We start from the raw sequence: 19086 nt of genomic DNA, 5'->3' as shown, positions 1-19086 counted from the left end.
TCCCCATCCTCCTGTTGTTGTTGAATTGTCCACCACCACCGTTCATGACCAGATGCAAAGCTCAGATCTGATCTGTTGGCTGTAGAATAGCTAGCTCTGTCTGTCACATGCTGCTTCTGCTGTTGGCATGCAAGTAGTCCTGTGTGTAGATTTGCCAGGTTGATACCCCATTTTAGTTATGCCTGATGCTGCTTCATAGAAGCAAGGTTTATCTACCAGCCTGATAGTAATGGTAGCATGCCAGGCCATGAGGTGGATTTTCAGAAGGCTTTTGATAAAGTCCCCTGCAGGAGGCTAGTTAGCAAAATTGAAGCACATGAAATAGGAGATATATACTGGCATGGATTAAGGATTGGCTAATGGGCAGAAAACAGGAGGAATAAACGGGTCGTCCTTGTGTTGGCAGGATGTGGCTATTGGGGTAGCACAAGGATCAGTACCTGGGCCGTAGCTGTTCACAATATATACCAATGATTTAGATGTGGGGAATAAATGTAATAATTCCAAGTTTGTGGATGACACAAAGCTAGTGGGGATGTGTGTTATGACGAAGGTGCAAAGCAGCTTCAGAGGATTTGGACAGACTGTGAGTGGGCAAGAACATGGCAGATGGAATATAACCTGGAAACGTGAGGTTATCTACTTTGGTCGGAGGAACAGATGTGCAGAGTGTTTCTTAAACGGTAAGAGATTAGAAAGTGTCGATGTGCATCGGGACCTGAGTGTTCTCATTAATAAGTCACTGAAAACGAACATGCAGTGCAGATGCAGGTAAGGGGGAAGCCGCTGAGGACCGAGATAAGAATTTGTTTTTACTTGGGGTTGTGAATCTTTGGAATTCTCTACCCAAGAGACCTGTAGAAACTCAGTCATTGAGTGCGTTTAGAGCAGAAATTGACAGATTTCCAAATACCGATGCCAGAAAGAGGTATGGGGGTAGTGTGGGGAAAAGGCATCAAAGTAAATGATCAGCCATGATCGTATTGAATGCAGAGCTGAATGGCCTACTTGTATGTTTTGTTACAGCTTGTGTTTGAATACAATGCTGCTGCTGATGGCTAACAGTGCCTCATGGATGCCCAGTTTTGAGTTGCTGGATCTGTTCAAAATCTGTCCCATTTAGCACAGTATTAGTGCCATACAACCTTACTTGATCTGGCCTACATGTGACTCCAAATCAACAGTAATATGGTTGACTCTTGACTGGCTTCTAAAAAGGCCTAGTAAGCCACTTGATCGTATTAAATCTGCTGCAAAGTCTCCAAAAAGGAGTGAAACCGGTCGGACCAGCCAACATCAACCTGGGCACCGGAAACGACAGCACATCCAGCCCTGTCAACCATGCAAGTCCTCTGGACTGATATCTAGCGATTTGTGCCAAAATTGGTAGAGCTGTCCCACTGACTAGTCAAGCTATAGCTTGACATAGTCATGCTTGTAGAATTATACCTTTTTAATGTCCCAGACACCATCACCATCCCTGGGTATATCCTATCCCACCGACAAGACAGGCCCACGAGAGGTGGCGGCACAGTGATACAGTTGGGAGGGAATTGCCCTAGGAGTGATCAGCATTGACTCTGGACCCCAAGAAGTCCCATGGAATCAGGTCAAACATGGGCAAGAAAACCTCCTGCTGGTTACCACCTACCTACCACCCCTCTTCAGCTGATGAATCAGTAATCCTCCATATTGAACAGCATTTGGAAGAAGCACTGAGGGTAGCAAGGGCACAGAATGTACTCTGGGTGTGGGCCTTCGCTGTCCAAAAGGGCATGGCTGCTGGAATCGGTCTGTGGCAGGTAGTGAGGGAACCAACCAGAGGGAAATAGCTACTTGACCTGGTCCTCACCAACCTTGTGAAGGCAGGACTTTGCCTTCACATTAAGGATACCCTCCATCATGATGTGCTAAATGGGTTAGATTTAAAACCAACCTAGCAACCCAAAACTGGGCATCTGAGGCACAGCGTGCCTTCAGCAGCAGAATTATATGCAACCACAATTTGTAATCTCATGGCCCAGCATATTGTCCACTCTACCATTACCATCAAGCTGGGAGATCAGCCCTGGTTCAATGAATAGTGCAGGAGGGCATACCGGGAGCAGCACCAGGCATACCTAAAAATGAGATGTGAACCTAGTGATGCTGCAACACAGGACTACTTGCATGCAAAACAGCAGAAGCAGCATGCAATAAACAGAGCTAAGCTGGTCCACAACCAACGCATCAGATCTAAGCTCTATAGCCCTGCCACATCCAGCCGTGAAAGGTGCACAATTAAACAACTAACTGGAGAAGGAAGTTCTATAAATATGCACATCAGTGCAAAAGACATGGCTGAAGCATTTACAACCATCTTCAGCCAGAAATACTGAGTGGATGATCCATCTCTGCCCCCTCCTGAGGTCCACCGCATCTTGGATGTCAGTCTTCAGCCAGTTCAATTCACTCCATGTGATATCCAGTGCCTTCAGCATAGAGCAGATGAATATGTGGCTTCAGAGCTAGTGCAGGATGGAGGGTTTTAGATTCCTGGATCACTGGGACCGTTTCTGGGGAAGGTGGAATCTGTACAAGCGGGACAGTCCACATCTGAACCAGAGCGAGACTAACATCCTTGCGGGTGGGTTTGCTAGTGCTGTTGGGAGGAGTTTAAACTAATTCGGCAGGGGGAGGGGACACAATGTTAGCGGAATAGGGACACATCATAATACAGTAAAACAATCAAGTCAGAGGGAGTACAGCTGCATTAAGTTTCAAGGGAGTAAGGCAAGGCTGGATGGCCTCTAATGCCAGGAGTATTACAGGTAAAACAGATGAGTTAAGGGTGAGGATTGACACGTAGAATTGTGATATAGTAGCCATCACTGAGACGTGGCTGAGGGAGGTGCAGGATTGGTAGCTCAACATTCTGGGATTTAGAATCTTCAGCGGAGGAGGTAAAAGAGGAGGAGGTGTTGCATTATTAGTTGAGTCAGTTACTGCAGTAAGGAGAGTTGATATCTTGGAGGGGGCATCGAATGAAGTTTTGTGGGTCAAGCTTAGGAATAAAAAAAGGGGCAACCACATTATTAGGTGTTTATTCTAGGCCCCCAGATAGTCGGGAAATTGAGGAGCAAATATGTGCACAATTTGTGGAGGTGTGTAAAAACAATAACAGTAGGGTAATTATATTAGGTGATTTCAACTTTCCCAATGTTAATTGGGATAGACATAGTGTTAAGGGCTTGGATGGATTGGATTTCTTAATGTGTACAGGAGAACTTTTCAGGTCAATATGTAGAGGATCCAACAAGGGATGGTGCAGTGCTGGACCTAATTCTGAGAAATGAAGCTGGACATGTGGTGGTGGGGAAGTTGTATTTTAGTGATAGCAACCACAGCATGGTACAGTTTAAGATTGTTATGGACAAAGAAATAGACAAGGTGCAAAAAAATGTTTTGGATTGGGGGAGAGTGGATTTTAGTAAAATAAGGCAGGATCTGGCCAAGTTAGACTGGGAGCAGCTACTTGGGGGGAAATCTACAGAGGAGCGGTGGAGGATGTTCAAAAAGGAAATGGGGAGGGTACTTCACATCCGTCTTCACCCAAGAGAATGAGGATGAAGATATCGAACTTGGAGAGAGAGAGACTGAGATTCTTGAACAAATTGATATAGGGAATGACAAGTTATTGGAGGTGTTTTGGCAGGCTTAAAAGTGGACAAATCTCCAGGTCCGGATGATTTGTGTCCCAGACTGCTGAGGGAGGCAAGGGAGGTGATCACAGGGGCTCTGACCCAAATTTTTAATTCCTCTCTGGCCATGGGGGAGGTGCCAGAGGACTGGAGAACAGCTAATGTGGTTCTGCTATTTTAGGATTGTAGAGATACGGCAGGGAACTACAGGCCAGTGAGTCTCATGTCAGTGGTAGGGAAACTATTGGAGAAAATTCTGACGGAGACAATCTATCTCCACCTGGAGAGGCAAGGTTTGATCAGGGATGGTCAGCATAGCTTTGTCAGGGGGACGTCATGTCTAACAAATTTGATTGAATTTTTTGAGGACGTGACCAGGTGTGTAGATGAGGGTAGTGTAGTTGATGTAGTTTATATGGATTTCAGCAAAGCCTTTGACAAGGTCCCACATGGGCAACTTATAAAGAAGGCAAATGCACATGGGATACAGAGTAATTTGATAAGGTGGATTCAAAATTTCTTTAGTTGTAGGAGGCAGAGGGTGATGACAGAAGGATGCTTTAGTGACAGGAAGTCCAGTGGCGTACCACAGGGTCCCTTACTATTTGTCAATTATATAAACAACATAGATGACCATGTGGGGGGTAGGATTAGTAAGTTTGAGGATAACACAAAAATTGGCCGGGTGGTTAACAGTGAGGTTGAGTGTCTTGGGCTACAGGAAGATATAGACGGGATTGTCAAATGGGCAGATAAGTGGCAGATGGAATTTAACCCTGAAAAGTAAGGTGATACACTTTGGAAGGAGTAATTTGACAAGGAAATAGTCAATGAACGGCATGACAATAAGAAGTTCTGAGGAACAAAGGGACCTTGGCTACGTGTGTCCATAGATCTCTGAAGGCACAGGGGCATGTTAGTGGGGTGGTGAAAAAGGCATATGGGACATTTGCCTTTATCAATCGAGGCATAGAATACAAAAGTAGGGAGGTCATGTTGGAGTTGTATAGAACCTTGGTGAGGCCACAGCTGGAGTATTGTGTGCAGTTCTGGTCGCCACGTTATAGGAAGAACGTGATTGCACTGGAGGGGGTGCAAAGGAAATTCACCAGGATGTTGCCTGGGATGAAACATTTAACTTATGAAGAGAGGTTGGATAGACTATTTAAATACACTATTTAATAGACTATAGTCTATTAAATAGTGTATTTAAGACCGAGATAGGTTCTTGATTGGTAAGGGGATCAAAGGTTATGGGTTGAAGGTGGGAGAATGGGGTCTAGAAACTCATTAGCCATGATTGAGTGGCGGAGCAGACTCGATGGGCCAAATGGCCTAATTTCTGTTCCTATGAATTATGGTCTTATGGCTTGGGTTGTTTTCGTTGGAGCAGAGAAGACTGAAGGCCGACCTGATTGTGGTGCACAAGATTATGAGGGGCATGGACAGGGTGGATAGGAGCAGCTGTTCCCTTTAGTTGAAGGGTCAGTCACAAGGGGGCATGCTCAAGGTGAGGGGCAGGAGGTTTAGGGGGAGAATGTGAAGGAAAACGTTTTTTTACCCAGAGGGTGGTGGCAGTCTGGAATGCACTGCCTGGGAGGGTGGTGGAGGTGCGTTGCCTCACATCCTTTAAAAAGTACCTGGATGAGCACTTGGCATGTCATAACATTCAAGGCAATGAGCCAAGTGCTGGTAAATGGGATTAAGTAGGTAGGCCAGGTGTTTCTCACGTATCGGTGCAGACTCGATGGGCCAAAGGGCCTCTTCTGCACTGAGATTCTGTGATTTCTTGATACTGCAAATGCTATGAGCCCTGACAACATTCCGGCAACAGTTCTGAAAACTTATGTTCCAGAACTAGATGTGCCCTGAGCCAAGCTGTTCCAACAACAGGCATCTACCCAGCAATGTGGAAAATTGTCCAGGTATGTCCTGTTTGCAAAAAGGAAGACAAATTCAACCAGGCCAATTATTCCATCAGTCTACTCTTGATCGCAAGCAGAGTGATGTAAGGCATCATCAACACTGTTATGAAGCAGTACTTAGCGATAACCTCAATGACACTTAGTTTGGGTTCCATGAGGAGCACTCGGCTCCTGACCTCATTACAGTTTTGGTTCAAACATGGATAAAAGAGCTGAGCTCGGTGTGTTGAGAGTGACTGCCCTTGATGTCAAGGCAGTATTTGACAGGTAATAACCACCTCCAACAAGAGGGAATCTAATTATCTCCCCCTGACATTCGATGACATTACCATCGCTGAACCCCCCCACTTAGCAACACCTGGGCGTTACCATTGAACTGAACTGCATTAGCCATATAAGCACTGTGGCTACCAGAGCAGGTCAGAGACTGGGAATTCTGCAGCAAGTAACTCATCACCTGACTCCCCAAAGCCTGTCCACCATCTACAAAGCGCAAGTCAGGAGTGTGATGGAACACTTGCCTGGATGAGTGCAGCTCCAACAACACCAGCACCCATGACAAAGCAACCTGCTTGATGGGCACCCCATCCACCACCTTCAACATTCACTCCCTCCACCATCGATGCGCAGTGGCAGTAGTCATCTACAAGATTTACTGCAGCAACACTCCAAGGCTCCTTCACCAGCACGTTCCAAACCCATGACTTCTACCACCTAGAAGTAGGGCAGCAGATGCATGGAAACACCACCACTCCCAAGCCACACACCATCATGACTTGGAAGTATATCGCTGTTCTTTCACTGTCGCTGAGTCAAAATCCCCAAATTCTCTTCCTAAACAGCACTTTGGGTATACCTATACTGCATGTACTGCCACAGTTGAAAGTTGAAGAAGGTGGCTCATCATCACCTTTTCAAGGTCAACTGAGGATAGACATTAAATGCTGGCCTAGACAGTGACGCCCACGTCACATCCCTTGAATGAATAAAAGACGCATAATGTAGTGTATCCTCAGTGCAAAGTTGGAACTTTGTCTCCATAAGTACTGTGCATTGGTCACTCCTACCAATGCTATCATGGCCAGCTACATCTGTCATGGGTAGATTTGTGAGGTCAAGATCTGGTAGGTTCTTCCCTCTTCTTGGTTCCCTCATCACCTTCCACAGCCCTAGTTTAGTAGCTATGCCCTTTAGGCCTCAGTCAGTAGTGGTGCTACCTTTCCTTATTTTGCTCTTAAGGAAATAGTAACCTTTTGGCACATTTATATTTGAATATAATTGTTATCTGGGAATTAAATTTGATTTCTTGCTTAAAAGAAACATTAAATGGTGTGTTTAACAAAAACATCTGGAAAATTGATCTGATACTATTTTGTTGTAGTGTACTCGGAAGTTCAGAAAGAAATTCATCAATTGCATCTTTGGATGTTCTTCCAGTGAGAGGACCGCAAGGTTCTCCACTATCTTTGAATGCTTCTAATCAAATGCTGAACCAGTCAACCAAACCAAAATCATCATGGACTGTGCGGCCTGAATATTTAATTCTTACTGTGCCATCAGTTGGTGAGTAATGTTGCAATGCAGTTCTGTTGATGTAGTGAATGAGAGGAACCAGACATACTGGAACATTTTTTTTCCACTAGAGAAATAAATGATGGAAAGGCAACACAAAACAACTTTGGTTTATCCCATCACCTGGAGGTAATGGGTCACTTGTGTGCAATATAAGCTGACATAATACTGAGCATTGAGGTAGTAGTATCCTTTCCTCTGTATTTGCACAGCCACACTAAGTATGGTATGGGACTTCAGGGAATCGTGGTACTTGGTAAAATATTTGCACTGGCTGTCCATGGGAGATAATGCATTTGTGGACTGTGGTAACCTTAACAAACACAGACAGATGTGGTTTGAAGGTTCACTTACAGCACATAGCAAACCTGCAAGTTGGCTTCTTTGGAAAGTGAAGCCACGATAGACACTGATTCTCAGACCAATATACGTATGCTAATGAGTGGCTCCCATGTGCTGATAGTGAAGGAATTTGATATGTGTGGTCTCTTGATAATGCTCTAATTTGTTTCCAAATTTGTAGATGGATCAGCGCAGACTGGACGTGTACAGATTATAAACCACTCCCCTAGGTCTTTGTCTTTTGAGCTGTCTTGGCCAGCACACTCCTTAACAGTGACACCCCAACATGGAGTAGTTGATCCAGAGTAGGTATAAACTCATATTTACTGTTTGAATGATTCCTGAAGTGAGGGATATTTAAGTTATTAATGATTGTAATTCATACCTGGTAACATAAACTGTCCATTTTAACTCTCTAACTTGAATTTTTACTCCTGTCAAAATGAATATGTTGAGGTCTTTTAGATAATGGCTATATTTTGCAGTCAGTGGTGTACTCTTGCCAATCATTAACACCTGCCCAACTGTCGAACTTTTGAGCATAGATTTTACTATTACTAGAGATCCTTTTCAGTATGGTGCCCTCTATAGATGGCATGAGACCTGTGAGCAGAGCAAGAAATAGCCTGTCTTTTCAACCAGTCAGACTGAAGTATCTTCATTGAGACATTGGCTGAATTTCAATTGAACTAAGCGGGTGGGTTTGGAGAGGGAGGTGGTTCAAGTGTCAGAAATCTTTCCTGACCAAACCTGCTTCCAAGCCACCCATTTCTGGCTTTAACTGCAACCAGATGTAGGCAGATTCAACTTTAAATATAATAGGGAGGCTGTGGGCGGTGGCAAAGCAGCAGTTTATTTTTAAAAGACCAAGCATGTGCAGGGACAGTGCTATTCAGGCACTGCCCCGAATCTACAAACTGCTCATATGAAAACACTGTTTAAAAGGTGCTTTAAACAGGGATACCTGAAGCACAATCTCATTCCCTTCCCTTGACAAGGAGCTTGAATTGCATCTCCTGAATTTTTGCTTTTTTAAGATACTGAGCAATTTGCTCCATAATGATTTGAGTATTGATACCATATCGCAAAATCCAAGCTAGTGTTTAGTTGCTGTTTGTTTTCCAAAATGTTTGTTCTTAATATTCAACCTACACATAGAACAGGAGAATAAGTTTTTTTTGATGCCATTTAGATTGTATCATCGAATAGTACACCGAAGGAGAGCATTTGGCCCATTTGAGTTTTTACTGGCTGTTTTGGAAAAGTAAACCAGCTATTCCCATTCTTTCCCCAGATCCCTGTGTTTTTATCCAAATATTTGTTTTCCTTTTGAAAGCTACTATTGAATTTGTTTTCGCCTAATCAGGCAGTGCGTTCCAAATCCTAACTACTCATTGCATAAATAGTAGGTTATCTTCCGTCTACCCACTGTTCAATACAATTAGTCCCTTAATCACACTTGTTTTTACTGTCATTAGTGGCTTCTATCTATCCTTGGCATAAAGGTTCAATTAGTCCATCTTTGATTCCTGAATGTGTAGATATTAAAATGCTTTATTTTCTGGCAAATGTTTTTTGCATAGCTGTTTTTGTTGGGGGGTGGGGGGATTGCAGTTTTGATGCAAGTGATCATGCAATGTACCTATTTTTGTCTTTTACCACATATTAAATTTATTCAATTTAACAGATCTTGCCCAGTGTCTACCCCTATTACATTTACGTGCAATATATAACATAGTGTGATTTCCAGACTTCTGCAGCCATTTTAAGCTGAAAAATGTAGCAGTAGACCCCACAGAACAGAAAGGCATTAAAGTACCTCCTGCAGTTTCGAGTTACCAAAAAAAAGCCCTGTTTTTGATCGGGATAATTAAGGTTAAGTAGTCTGTGCCACATGCAGCAAGACCTGGACAATACCCAGGCTTGGACTGACAAATGGCAAGTAACATTCACGCCACACAAGTGTCAGACAATTACCATCTCCAACAAGAGACTCAAACCATTGCCCCTTGATGTTCAATGACATCACTGAATCCCCCACTATCAACATCTGGGGGTTACCATTGACCAGAAACTGAACTGGATTAGCCATCTAAATACTGTGACTGCAGGAGCAGAACAGAGGCTAGGAATAATACGATGAGTAACGCACCTCCTGACTCTCTAAAGCCTGTCCACCATCTACAAAGGCACAAGTCAGGAGTGTGATGGAATACTCTCCACTTGCCTGGATGCGTGCGACTCTCACAACACTCAAGAAGCTTGACACTGCCCAGAACACAGCCCACTGGATTGGCACCACGTCTACAAACGTTCATTCCACCACAGATGCACAGTAGCAGCTGTATGTACCATCTACAAGATGCACTGCAGGAATTGACCATGGTTCCTTTGGCAGTACCCTCCAAACCTTCGACCACTGCCTTGTCCTAGAAGGATAAAGGCAGCAAATAGATGGGAACATCACCACCTGGAAGTTCCTCTCCAAGTCACTCATCATCTTGACTTTGAAATATATTGCCGTTCCTTCACTGTTGCTGGGTCAAAATCCTGGAACTCTGTTCCTAACAGCACTGTTGGTGTACCTACACCACATGGACTGCAGCGGTTCAAGAAGGCAGCTCACCACCTTCTCAAGGACAACTAGGGATGGGCAATAAATGCTGGCCCAGCCAGTGAAGCCCACATCCCACGAATGAATGAAAAAAAAAGCCAATTTTTATTAGGGCACAAAACTATTCCTCTCTGATGCCTTGACTGCAGTTGCTCAGAGACTGGGCACCCCTTATAAAATCCTGCTTGTTTTCTAATCCATTGGCTTTGGTGATTTGATATTTCATCACTGATGTATGCCACGAGGAAGTGCTTTTGTTTTGTATGTGTGATTCCCAATTAAAGCACAAGATAAGTAAATGTAATTTTGGCATTTAATTTCACATGAAACATTATGCTGCAGATTAGTTTGTGCTCAACCCAAAGATTGATTCCCAAAAATTAGTTCCCTGTTCGATTAGCCAGTATAAACAAACAAGTCACATGCAAAGGCTGGATGACTAAGAACCACTCCAATGAAAAGAGGAAATTGTCATAGGGAACCGTTTCTGAACTGGGGACAGGACATGGGCAGATCTTTTCATTTACAAGGAAAATTTCTTAAGTGCTATTGTAGGTCACTTCAACTGTGTAGTCTATAATTTTTAAAACTGCCTTTCGGATGCATGTTGGAGAAAAGCAAGGCTACCAATGACTCCTACATATTTAGCCAAACTCCAAGTGAATGATGTAGACTGTTTGGGAAATTATTAATTTGTATGTGAGGAATGAAGTATGTTGAAAATTTGAAGACTGAGGAATGTCATGTCAATGGTGCATAATTAAACATCTGATTAATTGAATATCAAATAAATATATATCAATATGAATGCAAAATTTGTACAGTTCTTGTTATGGTGGAAAATAAGGTTTGCTTTTTCTTCAGGAGCCACTTACTAATTCTTGTGAGCCCAAATCCTTCTCTTGCTGCTAAACCTTCTGCTGTACCATGGAGTGGACAGATCTATGTGCACTGTGACAACATACAGCAGGTAGGAAATGTATAATTTAATTGGAGTTAATTAACTCCAAAATAAAACTCAATTATTCTGTAGACTGGTGTATGTACAGGTTAAGGTTAATTCCTGATTAGGTTAGCCAGTATAAACACAATGAGAACCACTCAAACGCAATGGTGAAATTTCCATTGGTGTTCTATTTGTGTAATTTTTAAAATGTTATTTCTGCTCCTACATTGCCTGATCAAGGCCAGTAAAACTGGATATAAGGATTATCTCTACCCTTTTTAAAATAAATTTTGGGTGAGCCCAGGTAAGGTGTTCCTTGCTAGTTTATGTAACCAGGAGAACTATTTGATTGTTTTTAACAAAACAGTTAAACATTGCTGTAGTTCTAATCTCTGCTCCAAATTCTATCTGCAATGTACATTCTGCCCCCTCCAGTCTAACCCATTGTTTGAAACTGAACCAGACTTGACAACAAGCTCTAGGTTCTATTTAACCACCAGCTTAAATTTCTGGCTCCACACATTCTCAACTGATCACCTATTTCTGGCCCTATCTTCCACCTGCCTCATTCAGAAACCTCCTCCTTCTCTCCACCCCCCCCACCCCAGTCCAGACTTTTCTTACCTCCAGACTCAGTCATTTCAATGCTCACCCAATGTTGTCCTAAGTAAGATGTGGTAAATCATTACATTACATTATATAGAAAGTGCACTTGTGCTTCAGAAGACTAATTCTCCATTCTCAACTTTGTGAACATAAGCTCATCAAAAACTGCTGCCCTTACACTATCCTGCACCAGTACCTCTCAGGGAGGTGATGACACAGTGGTATTGTCACTGGACCAGTAATCCAGAGACCCAGGTTTGAGTCCCACCACAGCAGATGGTGGAATTTGAATTCAGTAAAAATCTGGAATGGAAACCGCTGTCGATTTGTTGGGTTTCTGAAATTGTCCTTTAGGGAAGGAAATCTGCCATCCTTACTTGGTTTGGCCTACATGTGACTCCAGGCCCACAGCAATGCCCTCTGAACAAAGGCAGTTAGGGATGGGCAGTGACCCCCCCATCCCATGAATGAATTTTTTTTTAAAGTTGAAAAATTCCATGCTGTGGAATTTCCTCCCTTGCTCGTACTGCCCTTTTAAACCCTCTATGGGCCAAGTTTTTGGTCATCCCTCCTAATATCTTCCGTTGTGCCTTGGGACTTTCCTTTTTATGAAATGTGTTATATAAATACAAATTGTTTTTGAGATCTGTTACTGAACAAAAGCATTAAAGGTGGAGGTGAGAGTGTGATTGGACAGATCTCACAGCAGGGTTACTGTGGCAAAAAGGGACAAACGGTAAATAATTTGAGTTTGAATTTGCCATTGCAAGTGACCTGACAGGGGGTTTTTCCAGGGACGGCACAGAAGGAATGGAATGGGGATGTAAGTGGTGAGGGATAAATGAAAGTTATCACAAGTGACCTTGTTTGTGATTGAAACAATATAAAGAGGGCAGTTATGCAAGATGACAATGTTAATGGGGTGGCCATGAATAGTGGTAGAGGAGTTTATATGGGGAGTGTCTGTAAGGGAGGACAGGCGGAGTTGAAATGGATGTTGAAATTAGAATAAGAACTGGCAGCAGCTGAGGGAGGAAAGCATCATTATTTTCATTCCTATCAGATTCAGGAGTGCAATGGGATACTCCCCACTTGCCTGGACGAGTGCAGCTCCCATAACACTTAAGAAGCTTGACACTGTCCAGGACAAAGTGGCCCACTTGATTGGCATCCACAAACATTCACACCCTCCTCCACCGATGCACAGTAGCAGCAGTGTGTACCATCAACAAAATGCACTGCAGGAATTCACCAAGGCTCCTTAGCACCTTCCAAACCCACGACCACTACCATCCAGAAGGACAAGAGCTGTAGATAGATGGGAGCACCACCTGGAAGTTCCCCTCCAAGTCACTCATCATCCTGACTTGGAAACATATCACTGTTCCTTCACTGTTGCTGGGTCAAAATCCTGGAACTCATTTCCTAACAGCACTGTGGGTGTACCTACACCACGTGGATTGCAGCAGTTCAAGAAGGCAGCTCACCACCACCACCACCTCAAGGGCAAGTAGTGATGGGCAATAAATGCTCACCCAGCCAGCAAAGCCCACATCTCATGCAGGTTAATGGAATGGACAAAAATACACTTAATGTCGAGCATCATAAAGTAACATATTTTGGGAGGAGAGCTGAGCTGTGAAAGAATAGTGACTTTAATATTTCTAAAGTGATTGAACAGAGAAATATGTGGACTCTTGCACAATTTGAATTTAAAAGCAAGGAAGTAAAGTTGAGTTTATTCAACACAATGATGAGTATTTGGAATATTGAGGTTCTGAATGCCCCATCATTAAATGAGAAGTTATAGCTACAAAGTAAGTCACAGCCTATTGGGGCACTTTTCCCAGAATTAAGTGGTTAGTTTTCAACATTATGAAAGATCTTTAAAGAGTCACTATGGTATGTTAACTCCACCGTCGTGGAGCCAATGTCTCAATGAACACCAGAAGGGAAAAGGAGGAAATAGCAGAAGTTTCTTCTCATAGAAAGTTATTTGAATGTAGTGAAGTTGTATGGGACAGAAACTAAAGCTTATTTCAAAAATTAGACAAAATTTGAAAAAGGAAAATATTGAAAGAGCAATGACAAAGGAGTTGCGGTTTGATGGCTCCAGTTAAAGAGCTAATACTTGACCACAAGGGAATAAATAGCATTCTGCTATGTTATCAGCACCAGATTGCTTATTGTGCAGTAAATGCACGTTTTGTTTACATGAATGTCAGTTTATCTGGCTATTTTAAAATTTCAAAGCTCTGTCCTAACTGAGCAAGATCACTTCAAGATAGTCACCACCTGTTATTAGCAATACTAAACTGTCAATTATTCTACACCAAATTAATTCAGTTACCTAGATCTTTTATTTCAGTGTTATCTGCTTTACAGTAACCATTGCATAACATAATAACAATGTTTTTATTTCCTGTTCAGTTAATTAAAGTACAAATTCGAGAAGATGTTATAATGGACACTTCTGCAGCTGTATTAAGCCCAACTGCAGTGCTAGATACAGAACCTTGGACACCTAACCTTCATCTGGCAAAGCCTCTGTTGAAGTCCCCTCCTACAAAACTAAAGATAAAGAACAGAACTGTACATTTTCCCTCAACATCAGCTGGGTCTAGTTCAGGTAAAAATTGAGAACTTTATTAGCTGTGCATAGGCTATATAGTGTTTCCTTGATTCAGATAAACTGAAGACTGCACACCATAGGTCTTCTAGTATAGAATCATAGTCTTAGTCATTAGTCATAGAGCACAGAAGGAGGCCATTTGGCCATTGAGTTAGGAGCAATCCAGTCACCTCCATTCCTCTGCCTTATTCCCATAGCCCTGCAGGTTTATTTCCTTTTGAAATTATTGATCATTTCTGCTTCCACTACCCTCTTAGACATCAGTCATTGCCACCTGTTGCATTTAAACAAAAAAACACACACAAAAATTCCATCACATTTCACCTTGTATCTCTTGCCCAAAACCTTAAACCTGAATCCTTGTACCATCAGCCAGTGGGAACAGTTTTTCCTTGTCTGCCTTACCCAAACCTGTCAAAATCTTGAACACTTCTATCAAATATAATTTTCTTCCAGGAGAACAATTCTAGCTTCTCCAACCTAACCTTGTAGCTAAAATCCCTCATCCCTGGAACCAATCTGGCAAATCTCCTTTGCACCCCCTCAAGGACCCTCATGCCCTTCCAATAATGTGGTGACCAGAACTGAATAATATTCTTGTTGTGGCTGAACCAGAGCTTTATATAGAGGTTCAGCATAACTTCCCTGCTTTTGTACTCCATGCTTCATATTTACTAAGCCCAAAATCGCATATACTTTCGTAACTGCTTTGTCCTGCCATGTTCAAAAATCGACGCGCACACACCTTAAGGTCACTCTCTTCCTGCACAGTCTTGAGAACTGTGCCATTAAGTCTATATTGTTCTCCCCAATCCTTCTGCAAAATGCATCACCACACACACTAGCACTATTTCATCACCTTACCTTTCAGAATTAACCTTGAGAGTCAACCATTTTGTTACATTGATTAGAAATATTCACTTAGAAATATCCACATAGAAATGGATAAATTGTATTCTTGCTTATACTCTGAGATATGAAATATATACTGCAGGTGTGAATGACATTTAAAACCTCCATCACACTAAATCGCCCTGATGGCACTAAGCTATGTTTACTTTTCTGATAAAAGTTGTTAACTGTAACACTTTTCTTCTATCTGTGATATAACCAATACTTAGATACTTGAATCTTTTGACTGTCTGGTCCACTGCTGCACTTATGCTTGGCACTTGTAATTTGGGTACTCTGTAAGCAATACTTTGTTTTTAAATTTAAACCTATTTCTAGTACACAGGAGCTCCATTGTAAACAATTGATGTGGAATATCTTATTACTTGATGCAATGATACCAGCAGTGTAATAAACAAAATTGCTGCTATAATCTGCCAGTATTGATTATATTATAGATGGTAGAAAAGTGTTACAGTTAACAACTTTTATAGGAAAAGTGAACTATAGCTTAGTGCCATCAAGGGCAATTTAGTGCAATGGAGGAATTGCTTCTTACTGTGGTGCAGTGCAGAGCCTTATTGGAAGAAAGCTGTGTCTAATGAGCCAGTTTGTTTTCCCTCAAATGAGCGTATGATGAGGGTTTTTCATTAAATACGATTTACTGTTCCCACTGAATGGGGGCAACATCCTATTGGAGAAGTTGGGGGAGAAAAATAACTTGCATGAATATTGTGCCATTCACTCAGGACATGTTAAAGCTCCTTTGACTAAATTAGTACTTTTTGAAGTGTTGCTGCTTTTTGTCATGTGGGAAGCTCTATGACCATTTGTGTAGAACAAAATGAGTCCAGATCATTTTTTTAGGCATTGGTCAAAAGATAGATGTTGGCCAGGACATGGGGGACTCCCCTATTTGCGTTTGAATAGTGCCATTGGATGCTTTACATCTAGCTGAGAGGGCAGGTTGAGTCTCCGTTTAACGTTTCATCTAAAAATAACGGCTCTCCAAAATCGCAGCACTCCTTCAATACTGAACTGTGATGGCAACCTAAATTATGGGCTGCAGCTTGGAATGGGGTTTGAACCCACAACCACCTTATCAAGAGGCAAGAGCACTCTGACTGAGCCAAGGGCTGACACAGCACAAAGTGTTAAACTTGGTTTTAAAATTACTAACAATACTTTTGTTAATCTCGGCACAGAATCATTATTGGAAATTGAAAACGATGGGGAAGAAACTGTGAAATGGTTTCTATCGTCATTTGCACCTCCATATGTAAAGGTGAGCTGGTGCAATAACGGTTTTTCAGATAAAGAAATTATGTTAAGTAGGTTTTGCTTATTTCCTAGGTCTTAGAATTTGTATATGTTAAATCAAAATTTTCATATCTGATCTTAAATAGTTTAAACTAACATTTCCTTCATTATGATTGCTAAAAGCTTAGTGATTTTAAAAGAGAATTTTTATCCATTTCCATTTAAAAAGTCACTGTATACTTTAAGTTGCGTGCTCAGTTTCGTGTCCGCAAGTATAAAATTAGTTTTTCAGGTACAGGTGCAGCTGTTGAGTAGTAATAAGGATGTTACTACACCAATCAGAAATCTAGTTACACCCCATTCAACAGTTGTAACTTTTCAAGGTTTTTCCAGTAAGGCTAATAGCTTTAAGTGGCTACTTGATTGCAGGGTGGAGGAGGGTGGGGGGTTAACTTCAGCGCACCCTGTGGGGAAGTGTGACTACTTCTGGATTCCCACATTTAACTGCACCCCTGCAGACTCCAGAGATTGCTGCCAGTTTCACCAATTAAACTGTCCTTGGTCACAGGTATTAACCGTCCTTACCATAGCTCTCTGGAAGATAGATCTGAGATAGATGATGAGGCAAACAATGTGTGGACTTGAAATGCCAGCTAGTACTGCTCCTTGTTTATGGTCCTACCACTGCTCAACTGAGATCCGTTAACTTGGGACTTATGGCATCTTGCTCATCTGTGTGGCTTAATGTTGCATATATGATGCACTAACCCATCAATCCCCATTCAGGGGATTGCCCCCATGTAGGGCTGAAATTAGTGGCCACCCTATCTATCAGCCAGATGGCCACAGCAAGGTTGCCGCTGGCTCCTTCCAGGAGCAGCAATGGAATTAAATCCTAATCAGGCACTTGTTGCCTGCTATTTGGGTTCATGTGCCTTTTTGAAGATCCAGGATCCTGCCTCCCACAGCCGTTGGTCAGTCGGAGGCCTGTAGTCCTTCAGTGCCAGCAGCACCACCAGAGAGCAGTGGCCACTAAGACTGCAGGAGGCTTGGAACAAGGAGCAGCACTGGAGTCCCCGGAGCAGATAAGCAGGGTGGCAACGCAGGCTAGTCGGGCAGACCCTGATGAGGAAGAGCAGAAGGGTTTTTCCCTAGGGAGCGGTCCTTGCCACAATACCCTGCAGGCAAGCCTACTATGATAGACCTAAGGGAGGAAGCCATTTATGGACTTCAGTTTGGGAAGGCTGTCCTAGTCCTTTCCTGCCCTGACTTAATTGAGAGGGAAGTCAGGAAGGTGACAGACTCTCCACTCTGTGCCTTCCAGCCGGTTCCCGGGAAGATGTTAAATTCAGGCCATGCAGTACAGCACTTGGGAATGGCACTGACAACCACAGCTTTATCCCCATTCAGAGCTACTGCTACACTTTTGTCTGTTCTATTTATATCAATATTCTACCTTTTCAAATATAGTTAAGCTCGAGGGGATCGAGAAGAATACATTCTTTTTAATGGTAGGATGTGTGGCTGTTATTTCCCCATAATGTGGTGCATGTGTTGGTGTAATTGTATTTTGTTGTCTTGATGTATTGCACTGTTATTGATCTATGGTTAGAAATTGTGCCCTGTTGATAAATGAGTTAAACTTAAATGCTTTCATTATATCTAACAGTGGGTGGATGAGAGTGGAGACATTTACAGAGCAACCTATACAGTCTTCAGATGCTCCAGAGTGTCTGGAACACTGCAGGCACACAGTAATGAGAAGGTAATGATCCATTTTCATAGAACTATTTTTCATGAATACTTGCATTTGATCATGTGCTGTATTGGAGTGAGTGAAACATCAAATGTTTTCCCCCCAAGAAATCTTCTTTTACTCCTACCCTGTATATTTTGGGAAGAAAAAATATATTCCTCTCCACAAGAGAGGTGTCAGTATAGGAGCATGACTGGCAGCCATCAGCCACTTTCTACATTCTGACAATATACCATAGCCTGTTGGCATGTCAGTAATTATTCCAAAGTCTGAGTAGGCTTGGTATAAATTTTTTTGAAAAAAATGTGCTTGCATTACAATTAGTTTCTTAATAGCTCGTAAAATATAACATTTTCAGATCAGCCTATCCATTTGTATAGATGATGGGCTACTTTCATTGAATGCAGAGCCCTATTGGACTTGTTTATAAATTAAGTTGATGCAGAATGAATTTTGTAGTGCCTGAAACTCAAACATGCAGAAATATTCATTATTGTTCACCACCATGACATACTCAAATGAATCAACTTCTGATCTTTTGAAGTTGCCGATTATCTTTATGCCTCGAGATAAGGGTGACTATTCTCAGTTCTGGGATTTGGAGTGTCGCCTGGCTGTCGAGCCACATATGAAGCACAAGATTCAGTTTCAACTTCATGGAGCGGTAAGTGCTAACTATGGTTTTAGCTTCATCTTAAATGGTCTTCATTTACCGTAATAAAAACTGAAGCACTTTTTTGAAATGACATTTACATTTCTACTTTTTGAATGGAAGAGCATGATGAGTATGGGTTAGGTGAGTGAAACATGTAGCTTAACAAAGACAAGTGTGCATTCTGTGGAAAAGCGCAGAATGCAAATA

The 19086-nt window shown here is 42.2% G+C and overlaps 1 protein-coding gene across 1 annotated transcript in view; it reads left to right on the top strand.

Annotated features, from left to right (window-relative positions):
• cep192 (centrosomal protein 192) overlaps positions 1 to 19086 on the top strand; it is a 161757-nt gene that overhangs the window by 126742 nt on the left and 15929 nt on the right. The window contains exons 46-52 of the mRNA XM_041189313.1: positions 6987 to 7168; positions 7701 to 7824; positions 10998 to 11103; positions 14116 to 14314; positions 16414 to 16493; positions 18138 to 18233; positions 18769 to 18888. Coding sequence (XP_041045247.1) covers positions 6987 to 7168; positions 7701 to 7824; positions 10998 to 11103; positions 14116 to 14314; positions 16414 to 16493; positions 18138 to 18233; positions 18769 to 18888 — 907 coding nt within the window. The remainder of the gene's footprint in view (positions 1 to 6986; positions 7169 to 7700; positions 7825 to 10997; positions 11104 to 14115; positions 14315 to 16413; positions 16494 to 18137; positions 18234 to 18768; positions 18889 to 19086) is intronic.

The sequence above is a fragment of the Carcharodon carcharias genome, chromosome 6 (genome assembly GCF_017639515.1).
Source record: "Carcharodon carcharias isolate sCarCar2 chromosome 6, sCarCar2.pri, whole genome shotgun sequence".
Classification (NCBI taxonomy): Eukaryota; Metazoa; Chordata; class Chondrichthyes; order Lamniformes; family Lamnidae; genus Carcharodon; species Carcharodon carcharias.
The sequence above is the reverse complement of the archived record's forward strand: the minus strand, read 5'-3'. Positions and strand labels throughout refer to the sequence as shown.